This window comes from Cydia fagiglandana, chromosome Z (genome assembly GCF_963556715.1).
Source record: "Cydia fagiglandana chromosome Z, ilCydFagi1.1, whole genome shotgun sequence".
NCBI classification, from domain to species: Eukaryota; Metazoa; Arthropoda; class Insecta; order Lepidoptera; family Tortricidae; genus Cydia; species Cydia fagiglandana.
In genome coordinates this window covers 10263533-10277271 of record NC_085959.1, presented here as the reverse complement: position 1 = coordinate 10277271, position 13739 = coordinate 10263533, and the positions used below count along the sequence as shown (strand labels likewise).

The following is a 13739-nucleotide window of genomic DNA, read 5'->3' as shown; positions in this document are numbered from 1 at the left end:
TATCATTCCATAACGACATCGCCGCAGTCGGATAAATTATCAGTTTGTTTGAAGCGTTACATCATTTTTCTTTTGGGCTTAAATATTAGGTATCTCTTATTACGCTCTTAAAGTAAGCATTAATGTTAAACACCTAAAATACTTCAAATACTCAGTTAAGTTAAAATAATAAACAGCCGCATTTAAGTTAATTTCCAAAACAAGGGTTATAAGCAAAAGTGGTGTATGACATCATTACCACAAAATATAAGCATTTTCTTTCATTTTCTCAAATTAGTACATACATTGAGTAGGTTTGATGGGGCTTACCTTCTTCTTCGAGAACCTCCGATGTATCTGATAACAAGAAAAATTCGTGAAAATCTATAGCATAATTTTCATGGTAATATCACGATAACAAATTAGCCAAAAGTTCACTATTTGACTCAATATTTGTAAGTACATTAACGAATGATCTTCAATGTACTAACAAATTTTGAGTCAAATAGTGAACTATTGGCAAATTAGTTTGAAACAAAGGTATGAACCTTTTCACCACACCAGCTCGGAAAGGCTTACTTTGCACTTCACAAAACTGATAGCAAAATTAGCAAAGTTGCATTTTATTCACATGTGAGGCAAAATAATCAAATGCAAATTTTGAGTTGATTTCTTATGTTTGCTGGTAGAATTGATTTTTAAATTATTATTTTGGATGATAAATATTTAATAACATTTATTTGGATTTGATTTGGTTTGATTTTGTTTGATATTTTACATTTAATATTTGCTTCGAATTGGCGCGGTGAAAAATTTTGTGTTTCACTCGGGGCAAATATTGTTTAACCCTCGTGCTTTGAAACCCTCGCAACGCTCAAGATTCCATTTTTCGAACCACTCGCTATGCTCGTGGTTCAATTTTGGAATCTTTCGCTTGCTCGGGTGTCAATATTAGCACGAGCGGTTAAACAACAACTTTGCTCCCTTGTAAAACAAATAGTGTAGTAAATGTAGTGTAAATAAATAAATCTAAATCTAATGAAGCAAGTTGTTGTATGGAGACCCATGCATTAATTTCTCAGTCGATGAAATTTTGCTAGGTTATTGTATAGTATGAGCCGAAACTAACATATAAATATCCAAAAAAAAAAACACTCCTAACTTAGGTATTTATACGTAAAAATACAAATCTGTTTATATATTGAACCGAGTAATTCCTCCGTCCAAAATTATTTTACCAAATAAGTTATTTGTATCAGTATGTGATACTAGAAAAAAATCTAAAACTTTTGTCAAACATGAGAATATTTTTTTTATGATAATTCCTTTTTTGACGCTGATTTTCATCGGAAAATTGCTCTGCCATTTTTTCCTTCTTATATGATCTTAGAATATAATTTGGCGTAGTGGGTAAGAAAATCCAAAAATAAAATGCATACCCAGGTTTATGTATTTTAGAACTATTAAAAACTGAGAGTGGAAAATTTCTCAGCCTGATTTCTTTTTTAAATATATACTAAGTAGTCACGTATATACTTAAATCCAAAATATCCAAAAGAACTATCATCCCTTGTACACCCCGCTCCCTATACTATACACTGCTCCCGATATGTTTAGTTTTTAATACGCTCGTTATTTTTTTGGATGTTTTTATAGTTGAATGGAAAGACAACTGTGAACTTATACTGGGTCAAGCAAATCTTGTCAGTAGCAAACGGCGGCAAATTTGAAAAATCGCGGGTTGGCAACACTGTGTTCGAATAATTCGAAAATCGCGTGTCATCTGTGTTTTATCTGTGGAATGTGGATCGCGAATGACAGCCATCATCTTTGTTTACATCATGTTTACATTCTGAATCGATTCTATTTCAAGAGATATTTCTGCTGTGTCACCATTAAATACCAATATATTAAATAAAATTGAGCTTAATCAAAGCTAAGGTGCCTACAATGCCTACAGTTCCAACTCATAAATCTAATAAAATATTAAAATCTAATAGGACATCTATCTGCTGAAGCAATGATTTTATTCATTACATTCTTGTTTAACGGCATATTTCACTTCTAATTTTATTTTGAGATCTTCAAATTCACCACACACCGCTTTTAAATTGTCCGTCCATACCATTTAATAACAATTTCAAACATTTTCAATAGAGAATCCACGAGTGACAATTTGAATTGACGTACGTAACAGGGCGCGCTCAGTGGAAAAAAAAGTTTTGGTTCGATGTACATTGTACATTGCTGCTTTTCTTAGCGCAATACTACGTGAATACTACTCTTTGAGTGTTGCCCTACTTTAGTTTGCTTTACATTGCTACTGACAAGATTTGCTTGACGCACTATAATTCAATAAATAAAATGGATAGAGAAATTTTCCACAGCGAGTAAAAAGGCAATTTCTGAAAAAAAGTATAGTTACATGGTAACTTTTTTAGATTTTCAATTTGTAGGTATAAATCGGGAATAAAATGGCATTCCAGTGAAAAAATTAGACTGAGCAATTTTCTGGTTCAAGCCACGCCAAAAAATTATATTTTGTTAATATTGGTATTTCTGCGGGGATATTTTTTTTTTGTTATTTCATATATTGTTGCAATACGTTACATGAATATGTCTGGAGAAGAAAGTTTAAACAGAGCATTTTTCCGTAAAAAAATATTAACGATTTAAGACTTTAGGTATTTACTTAAATTCTATTCTTTATTTATTTTTCTTCTTAAGTTAGGTTAATTATAATATGGATATAAAAGTAAAATATAAAAACACTTACAAACAATAAAAAAAAAATTATAAACACATTATAAAAAACCTAACCTAGGGTGCCGCCGGCAGCGGGGCAGGGCCCAAGCTGCCGGTGGTCAGGGCCGCAGAGTGAGGAATCGACGTACTATACGCGCCGTGTCCAAAATTACCGCCTTCTGCATCTGACCCTTGATCCAACCACCTAGCGAGAGTCCAAATTCTATTGTTATTATTCTTTGGAAATTTATACAATACTTTTTATTTATCGATACTTTATCATACTGTAAAGTTTTTTCTGGCTGAGGAATTACTGCGGGGTCCACTGCCTTTATTTACTACACTAAAATAGGTAACTATTGTTTACATTGATTCTAACAAACAAAAACAAGAAATAGTTGTCAAGTAATAATAAACAAATGCATAATATTCTTACCACATGTAGTTAAACCCGCTTGAAAATATTCTGAACCGTAAAAAAATGAAAACGAGTTGCAGGTGCAGTCGACGTCAAAACTATGTTTACAAGTTTGCACCCTACTCCTTTGTAATAAGACAAAAAGTGTAAATATATCTTTGAACTCGACTGTACCAGGCTACAATGGTGTAGGTATACGAAATTGTTTTAAACCTTCGTATAAAGCGGAAAGCGGATTTAACCTACAATTCGCCAAAAAACGGCAAAAAATCACGTTTGTTGAATGGGAGCCAAACTTAAATATTTATTATTATATTCTGTTTTTAGTATAGGTATGTTGTTATAACTAGCGGCAACAGAAATACATCATCTGTGAAAATTTAAACTGCCTATTAGCTATCACGGTTCCTGAGATACCGCCTGGTGACAGCCTGGTGGCAGACAGATGGACAGGCGGACAGTCTTAGTATTAGGATCCCGTTTGGGTACGGAAATCTAAAAAATGATAATGCGGTCCTAATTCAGCACTAAACATTGGTTTACCTTGTGCCGTAAAGTCATGCTTATTTAACTTTTGTCAAATGAAGTGTCATATAACTACGTTTTTTTAATTAAGTACCTAATTCGACTGTAAATTATTAAAAATTTAAGTTCCAACCTTTAATAACTTTCGTTGTACGACTTTCCGCGACGTGTTCAGCTGAAGACTCCACGATGACCTGTAATTTTAACAACAAGTATATTAGAAATGTATTTTTTGTTAAGGATCGTGGTGCTAATATTTTTCAGTAACTGATGATATGAATCTATATACTATAGCGTACACCTCGACGCTAAACGCGATGATCTGAAAGCGCGCCAGCCTGCTTCCATTCACTACCACTATGTGGCTGGTGTTCTCACGTGCCCTCAATGTGCGCGGAGGTTCACCTCCAGGATCGGCTATGTCAGCCATATTCGGGCGCACGAGCGCCGAGCTAACTAGGAGTCGAAGTGGTCGCCATGGTCGAAATCGGCCGGAAGGATCATCATCATCATCATCACTATAGCGTGAGATGGAGGTGAGGAGGAGCGTAGGTAGGATTACCTAATTTTATTCATCTAGTCGATTTACCCAGGCGAGTCTATCAATTTTTTTAATTTATTTAATGCAAACAAAATTACAGTGTAATTATTGCACTTATCTGCCAAACTGCAGAACAGTTTGCTGGCAGAAAGTTAGATAAGAAAGAACAGTTAATGTCAAATGCCACATTTATTAAAAAAAGGTTGACCCATTATGATCAGTACCGTCTTTACCATAAGGGCACACCGGGCCCGTGCCCAGGACCCCCATCCTCAGGGGGCTCCGAAGTACAGACAGTAACAGTATATTTGATTACTCATAATAAATAGTAGATTATAGTGGAAAAATGTTAGTTTAATTAGAATAATTACTACTATGAAGTATTTGAACAAATTAAATTATTTTCAGAAAATATTTTAATTTGTTTTTATCAAGCAGAAACACTACTAAGTATATAAATTATAAACTGATATAAATGTCATATACTAAGAAAAAGTGACCAAGGCCTCCAGTGCCCCAGGCTGGAATCGAACCAGCGTCCTCTGCTATCGCGGCAGGTGCCTGAACCACTCGGCCACCGGGCCAGGCCAGGGGCCAGGAGGCGCCACAAGCTTTCAGTAAGAAGTGCATATACTTGGAAAAATTTGACTAATGCCGCTGTGGCCCGGTGGCCGAGTGGTTCAGGCACCTGCCGCGATAGCAGAGGACACTGGTTCGATTCCAGCCTGGGGCACTGGAGGCCTTGGTCACGTTTTCTTAGTATATGACATTTATTTCAGTTTATAGAATAATTAGCTTCTTTACTTTCCAAAAGGGCCCCAAAATCTTATGTGCCCAGGGTCCCCAGCATGGTTTAAGACGGCCCTGGTTATGATATAATATTTCTATCGCCAGAAACAGTGGTTTAGTACTATTTTTGTATTGAAAAATTACATTTAACTGAATTTAATAAAGTAATTGTCTAAAGTCAGCAATGATTCCTTAAATATCAAAAGAGATACTGCAAATAAAATCTTTAGAATAATGATGAAAGTAATAAAACGAGATGTGTTGTGTGTTAGACTGAAGAATTTAGTTTTTAAATACGCTGGCGTGACAAACTCTCGTTGCAATCCCCCCACACTGCTTCGCAATAGGCGGTTGTCGCCTGCTCTTACCTAAGCGCTGTTTCAGAAACTTTGATTATTTGTACCTCAATACAAATATACATGTTCTCTTTAAAAAAATAATAATGTGTTAAATCAGGCGTGTCTCACTCCGCGATTTCGTCTCTTTGCTACAGGTAGCTATAAGTACATCCGTTCCACCCCAATTTTGAGGTTTGCCATAAGCCGCGCGTGGCGCTGTCGCCACCTAGCGGCCATATCTGTCCTGATCGTAACAGACGCGTTTTGTTAGAGAGTGAGTCTTCTGTACCTAGTACTATTATTTATTCTGTGGTTAGATGTAAAACTACTCTAATCATTTTTTAGTTACCTCATGTGCTTCTCTTTGTTCCCAAGACCGCGGTTTGAAGTCTTCAGGGTAAAAGTGAGCAATGACCTCTTCGACAGAACTGGCCTTCATTTCCACCATCTTCAGAAAAGCGCGGAAGCCCACCTTTGCGGCAATTACGTCTTCGTCTTGTGTCGTTTCTTCTGTAAGAACTTCTGTAATGAGTGCGCCATGGCCTTGGCGCTCAACCAACTGCACTAAGGCTGATTGGGATTGCGGCACTCGCAGGGCTGGGAAATATTGGGAATCATACAGACTCTCTATCTCTTCAGTCGTGACACCAGTTCTTAGCATGTAACCTATTTTTGCGAGTTCTCTCAATGGTGACTCGCCAGGTCCAAACTCCCTGGCATTGATAACTTCAAGTAACTCATTAATCTCCGCTACCATTTTGGAGTCTGATTCAACAGTTTTTATAATTCCTTTTTGTTTCTCGATGGGAGATTTCTCAAAGGATTCGACCGTTTCCTCTTTCTGCTGTTGCGACGATATGAGGTGCTCATGTGGTGTTATACCTGGCTTTAGAGTTTCTAATTTGGGTGCAGGCTTTTCTTTTTTGTCAACCTTTTTAAAGGAAGCCATATCGACAGTTTCAACGGGTTCGGCTGAGCTTAATTTAACTGTTACCTTTTCTTTTACAACTTTTTTAATTGGTTTTGGCTCTTCAATTTCTTGTACTTCCTCTGTGACGGTAGGAGTTGCTTCATCTAAAACTGTTTTCGCTTGTTCTTTTTCTACCACATCTTTTTCTCGCTTAACCGTTTTTTCAAGTTTGGTTTTTTCTCGTACAGTTTTAGCCTTTTTAATGGTTTCTCCTGCTTTGAATACTTGCAATTTGGCTTTAGTTATTGCCATTCCAATGTCACTGACAGCTTTGCACATATAGGTTCCCTCATTTGTTTTGTTAGCTTTTTTAATTATACACCATGTATGATTATCCACATTATCTACAGTATATTGCTCATCAGTTCTTATAACTTTATCGTCCTTGTACCATAGAATTTCTGAAATATATTGCTAGTTGAATCAAAAGCATAAACCATACTAATATTAAAAATACGAAAGTGTCTGTCTGTTACCTCTTCGCGCTTAAACCGCTGATCCGATTCAAACGAAATTTGGTAGGTATAGAGATAGTTTGAGTCCCGGGAAAGGAATTAGGGTAGTTTTTATTAATAATCATCATCGTTCCACGCAAAAGAAGTCGCGGACAGAAGCTAGTAATTATATAACTGTGTTTAAAACTGTTTTACAAGTTACATATTATTTGTGCTTCTGAATTAAGTTATTCGGTTTAAATCAAAAATAAAGTCGGTGGTCACACTGTGTAAGAATTAGCTAAGGGTAACATTCCATTTCTGACCGCAGCTGCACTACTAGTACGAACGCGTCGGTGTTATTGTCAATTTCCATAGTAAAATGAAGGGTAGTACTGCTGTTGTTGGAAATGGACTGTCACCTTATGACCCAGAAGCATTTGTTTTGTTTTTGTTTTTGGAACTATACAGGTTTATAATTGATTGAGGAATTAAATTTACAGGAGGATAAAGAAGAAGGCTCTTTATATACACAGACAGGCAAATTATAATAAGAAAAGTAAGTCAGTATCACTTACCTGGGGTTGGGTTTCCACTATAAACTGCCTCAAACTTTACAGTATCTTCTTCGTGAACACGTTCCCCTAATATTTCTTTTACAAAAGTCGGAACAGATTGAGTAGCTGAAAAATATATGTATATTCAAAATAGGTTTTATGAACATTAAATAAGGTAATCGAGCTGGATACGAAACACTTAATACATTTAACATATTATTGGACCACGGTTACGATTATCCACATACATTAATTAATTACATATATGTACCAGGCGTGGCTCACTCCGCGATTTCGTCGCTTTGCTACAGGTAGCTAAAAGTGCATCCGTTCGACCCCAATTTTGGGGTTTGCCATAAGTCGTGCGTGGCGCTGTCGCCACCTAGCGGCCATATCTGTGCTGATCGTAACAGACGTGTTTTGTTAGAGAGTGAGTCTTCTGTACCTAGTACTATTATTTATTCTGTGCTTATACGTGAAATTTAGGTTTGACACGAATTCCTTTACTTCATGTACCAGTTCTATAACAAATACTACGTGGATTGGGTCAATACACATACGAGGACTGGAATAATACCTTTCAGTGCAGCTTGCAATTCTTCCATATGTGTCACCCATTCCGGTTTGCGATACTCTTTTGTTCCAATGATACCTATAATCCACAATAATTTTTAGTAGCTGTAAAATTTGAGATAACATTTCTCTATTACGAATTTTTCGTAGATTTAGTTAAGTCTTTGCTGAAATGTGGTAAAATAGATTCCAGTAACCAACCACAGCATTACTACTTCGTTTTTGATATTGTAGACTCAGATTAAAAATTAAACGGTAGAAGTGTGTATAAAGTGCATATAGTGTTTATGACAGAATCTATGTAGGTTGAAGGAAATGGACGAACAAATGAAAGTAATGTTCCAACACGAGAACATAAATATAATATTTTAATTTGAATTGGAATTGGATGTAAGATAAATTTAGAATGGCATAAGGAGTTAAGGAGTAAGGGATGGGAAAGTTATAACATTGAAGATTTGATTAGAACTGTGTGCTCGCATAACTTTTGACAAATTCTTCTGAACCTGCAAAACTGAAAATATAAGCATGTTATAAATTAGTAGCTCGGATTTGATTTTCTAAAATAAAATTTGACTAACTCTCGACTGATAATGCGGCAATGGTAGACGTCACTCCAAGAGGGTTGTAGGCTTCAAATTTAATTTCACCCGTATCATCTTGGTAAACCTCGGGAATAATTAAAATTGACGTGCCATCTTCCATTTCTTCAATTTGGTATTCTTGGGAATGAACGATTTCCATCCCGTGTTTCAACCATCTTGTCTGCGGCTTCGGCATACCTATAGCTTTTGCCTCTAACCTGTGACAGCGAAAGATTCCAACATTAGTTTGTTTAGAATAACCTAATAATCATTACCAAAGCAAACACTTCCTTTCAATTGAAAGCCTTCTGTCACAAATATTTAAAGCAAATCCTTTAGAGGCATATATTTCCGTATCAGAAAGTCCAGTCAAAGTGTCGTACTGCCAATAAGTGTATCCAAGTGTATTATTGTATTAATACATTGTATTGTATTAATCCAGAATGTCTAGGTGTTATAATAGAGCTTAGTAGAGAATAGAGCGTATAGAGATAGAAATATTGAAATTAATGCCATCTACTCGACCGTAGGCCAAAGGTTATGGCGCCATCGCTCGAAAAGGTTGCACCATACCTTTTAACTGTAGAGTAGAGGGCGTTAATTTCAATATACATATAACAAATTAACACATATCAGTGAAAGAATAAGGATTAAAGTCAAATGGCGCTCTAAAAGTTTTAATCTTCTGTCGAAAGATGACAGTAAATTTACTGTGGCTAATATATAATTTACTTTGAAATCCGCTTTTATTTCAAATTATCTTTGGTATAGAACTTAAACTTAAAACTTATGCTCCACTGCCAGTATATCACTATATCCATTGTCAATAAGTAAAAGTATGAATGTTATATTATGATGCCCAGCCGGCCTAGCCAAGATGACATGCAATCGCTATCGCTACGACAACGAAACGCTTTGTGTCTCTCTATCACTCTTCTGTTGCGTTTCGATCGCTACGGAGCGTAAGCAATCGGCATGTTGGCTACGCGGCCTGATGTCAGAAATTCCAGATTTAAAGATGTAATATAGAGCTATTCGTTCAGATGTTAAAACCCCTAGCCTTTTTGACACGTGGACATACCTATAAGCCCCTTCCTTATGTAAGGTTCCTCTGCACACTTAGTAGAGTAGTTCATCTACACTAGATCATGGCGACTTAAAAGACTTCACACTTAACCTTATCACTATCAAGCAACGATAAAGGGATCTTTCTTGTTCTCTTATTTTAATAGTACCCGATAATTGTTATCTATATCTATATCTACTAATAGTACTCATCTATCTTATTGAACGCTACGTACCTCGTAAGTGTGCCCTCTGTCGTAGATACAACCGTAGGCAAGGCTTTAACAATCCTTGGTGCAAATTCTTCAATGTCACTTGTTTTCTGAAAATACATTTCATTTACTTAAACTCTTTTTTACGATGCATTATATGTTTTCTGTTGGTAAGTTACCAATATTTAAAATCAGGGCAAGTATTTTTAAAATAATGCACTTTTATATCATTATTCTCTTTACTCATCATCCTTCTGAGGCTAGGCATTTTTATAATATGTATATAAAAGTACAATATAAAAACACAAAACAGTACAAAAAATATAAACACATTATAAAAAACCTAACCTAGGGTGCCGTCTCCAGCCACCCAGTGTGAGTCTCTATACGTGTTGGTCGAGACTCTTCGCTATGAGACCGTTCGCTAACACGTCTATAGGAACATTGATCGTCGGGTCAACATTTCACATGGCGGTACATGTACTTGTTGTACTTGCCCTACTCGGACGGCCCGGCGCTGCGATTGATACGATTTTAGGCTTATTGGCTACAATAGTCATGTCTGTGCGAGTACTCGTATTAACTCTCCGAGACGGCGGCGGCATGCCCGACAAATGTCGACCGTACCGTCCTTATGGATATATTTCCGGTAATTATTCGTCATGATCCTTCTTCGTCCGCAATACCCTCGGTCTCTTCGAATAGGTCCGCGAATCGTAGCTAGTTCAACGACGCGAGCAGGTTTACATCGGGTCCATGAGGGCTTTGTAAAACCGCTCGTGTACGTAGTAGCTACTATTATTTTCATTACAATATATGATTCGGTTAAATTGTGTTCTATAATGTATGGGGAAGACAAACTAATTATAGCCAGCCTTTTATGAATGTAGTATGATACCTTAGGGTATGTTGCTTTACGCACACTAACGTCCCTTCCCCTCCCCCGGACGCAACCCCCCCTTTTTGCATGAAATATGTCCCGGTTCACAGTTTTTTACATTTCTTGAGAAAAGTATACATTTTGGGAAAAAAGTGTCAATGAAAGATATAATCCTTAATAAATTCTCAATAAAAAAAGGTCATATAATTTTTTTTTATATGGTGCAGCTTGTTAAAATTCGAAATAACATAGATTTTACTTAGGATTCGAAACTCATTTATTATACACGGTGTAACACGAGGAAACCGAATAATTTTAACAGCGTATTCCTGATCATATTTACAGACAAAAATGTCCTACAAACTTTTTTGGAATTCGGCTAGTCTCAGAGTTACTACCAATTATAAAAAAAAACAAGTTTTTATTGTAACATAGTGCAAAACGCCTTTTTGATGGCGATGTTGCTACTATGGGACGTAGTCTAAATATTCTTATTGATAGATGTCAAAAGTGACAAGTAACACTTTGCAAAAACTAAGTTTTACGAAAAAAAAGTAAAAATCCATTTTAACTGACAAGTTTACCAATAACATTTACTTTTTATGTACAAATATATATTAAAAAAAAACAAACAACAAAAAAATATTTTTGGCGGATTTGACCCATCTTATTTCGAATTTTGACAAGCTAATACATGAATAACGTGCATCATATAAAAAATTAATATGACCTTTTTTATTAAGAATTTATTAAGGATTATTTATTTCATGAACACTTTTTTCCTAAAATGAATACTTTCCTCAAAAAATTAAAAAAACTGAAATCCGGGATATATTTCATGCAAAAAGGGGGGGTTGCGTCAGAGGGAAGGGAAGGGACGCTAGTGTGCGTAAAGCACCATACCCTAAGGTATCATACTATATTCATAAAAGGCTGGCTATAATTAGTTTTTCAAAAAACACAATTTGACCGAATCAATAGTGCAAAACTTTAGTCACAGTTTGAGGTATGAGTACTTAGAAAAACGTAGAGTCACCTGCGATGTTACTCTGTTGATTATGTTAGGTACTCTTCAAAAGACGCATAAATTGTGACACGCTGTTATGGTTCTACAAATTAGATCGTGTCAGATATTATTTCGGCCTTCGTTTTGTAACATATTAAATATTGCAGGTGACTGTACACAAATAACCATTATGTTACAGAGAAATGTAACGTAACTTTTCGATCTTAAACAAGAAAATATTTATTCCTTGTTATTGTGTACTAACATAACATGCTAAAAGACCTGTATTAATTCCGTTGTAATCATGTTTTTGTTAGTTAGTTACCCAATAGAATTAGCGATGTTTTGTAAAAAAAAATAAGTCTACATTATTTTGTCTTACCTCGTCACTCAATATATCCTCCTCAGATGCATATTCATATGCTGAAACATAAATAAAAACTATTAGTTTTAAACAAGACATGACCAAGATTTACGTTATGGTGATAGTAGCTAGAGGCATACGTACAAGTATGTCTGTCCGGAGTTTTACCTAATTCTTGCCATATAATGACATATTTGCCTGCCAGACACATTTGTACGTATATCCAGCTATATGACATTTCCAGCATTTTATATAAATGGATACCCAGATTAAAAATACCATTGTAACATCAGTAATTAGTACGTAGGTATATATTCGATACATGAACTTGAACCCTAGTTTAGAAAAAGCAGAACTCGACGAGGTTGCTTTGAAGTGGTTGATTGTTCGTAGTAAATCTAATATATCTCATTAATAATGTTTGTAAATCCTTTATTTATAAGCTCGTATGATTGAACAACGATACAGTTGCAATATTCTATTACTGTTGCGGCCTTTCCACTTCCACTTTCTAATTGCAAATGCAGCTGCATTCATGATAGCTACACAATACTGCTGCGGCAGTGATACGGGCGCTGACATTGTCAATCTCCTTGATAAATGAGTGACGTTCCTAGCCTCATTATTGTCACTATTGGCCCCGTGCATGAACTGGGGGGCAGCATAGGAGCCGTCAGATGTTTTGCGCGAGGCGTAAATGCCCTAACTACCTATATGTTCGCAATGTATCGCAATGCGACGAAATTAAAAACACGTTCAAAACATTTTAGCAGGCCGGTGGCACAAACTTTATGGTTCCTCTACAAATCTACACGATGGGCCAACGCCGGCCACTCCAAGGGACGCATTTATGCGTTAGAGCGGTTAGAGGGAGCAAGTGGTATTGCTATCTCATTCTATCGCATGGCTGCATCTCTTGGAGTGGCCGGCGCTGGCCCATCGTATAGAGCAGCGGTCAGCAACCAGCGGCCCGCGAGCCTCCCTGGCTATTTTGTATGTAATATAGACAAATGACAATGTCTGATAAAGTCATAAATACTTATTAACAAAGTGCGGCCCGCGTCCACTTCGTTGTGGCCGCTGGTGTAGAGGAGCCAAGGTTAGGTTTCGTTCATGAATCACGTCGTCTCGGATATGGGTGCATAGTCGATATGGGCTGTTGGGCGTGTTAAATAAAAATACGTTATACATACCCCATATGTCCATTTATTTGGCACGCCCTACAGCCTAAACTGCTAGACGGTTTTTGACATGTGAGCACGTGAGGTGTGGTTGAATTCGTTAGAATTGTGGTTGTGACACAGGCTATATAATAAAAATTTGAAAATCCCGCAAATGGAAAAATGGAGGGGGGGGGGAGATTTTTTCTTACTATAGCAATATGGGCACCAAATGAAAGCTAGTAAAAAGACCACAACAAAAAATTATGTCAGACAGTCCAACCGTCGGATTTTTTGTGTTTTAATAATAGTTGTAGTTTAATGTAAGTAACAAAAAATTATATTTATTTCAACTTGATGTACTTTTCTTATTTTTTGATATATTTGGTTAATTATATTCACAGTCACTTGGTATGTATTTTGGACTAATCCATTCAGCCATTTACAATTTAGAGTACTTGAAAGTCAACTGTGGATTGTACAATTTTTAAACGTTTTCTAATAATCTGTTAGACCAAGTATTGAAAAGGTTACAGTATGTTATATATTTGTGATCTACTCACAAATCCCTTTCATTGGGTACCCCACATGGTATGTTT

The 13739-nt window shown here is 36.2% G+C and overlaps 1 protein-coding gene across 4 annotated transcripts in view; it reads right to left on the bottom strand.

Annotated features, from left to right (window-relative positions):
• LOC134678295 (titin) overlaps window positions 1–13739 on the bottom strand; it is a 145764-nt gene that overhangs the window by 60256 nt on the left and 71769 nt on the right. For all 4 annotated transcript variants that reach the window (XM_063536789.1, XM_063536788.1, XM_063536786.1 and 1 more), the window contains 8 exons: window positions 11999–12039; window positions 9755–9840; window positions 8451–8671; window positions 7874–7948; window positions 7318–7422; window positions 5685–6706; window positions 3801–3861; window positions 310–336 (listed from right to left, as the gene is read on the bottom strand). In XM_063536789.1, the coding sequence (XP_063392859.1) occupies window positions 310–336; window positions 3801–3861; window positions 5685–6706; window positions 7318–7422; window positions 7874–7948; window positions 8451–8671; window positions 9755–9840; window positions 11999–12039 (1638 nt within the window). The remainder of the gene's footprint in view (window positions 1–309; window positions 337–3800; window positions 3862–5684; window positions 6707–7317; window positions 7423–7873; window positions 7949–8450; window positions 8672–9754; window positions 9841–11998; window positions 12040–13739) is intronic.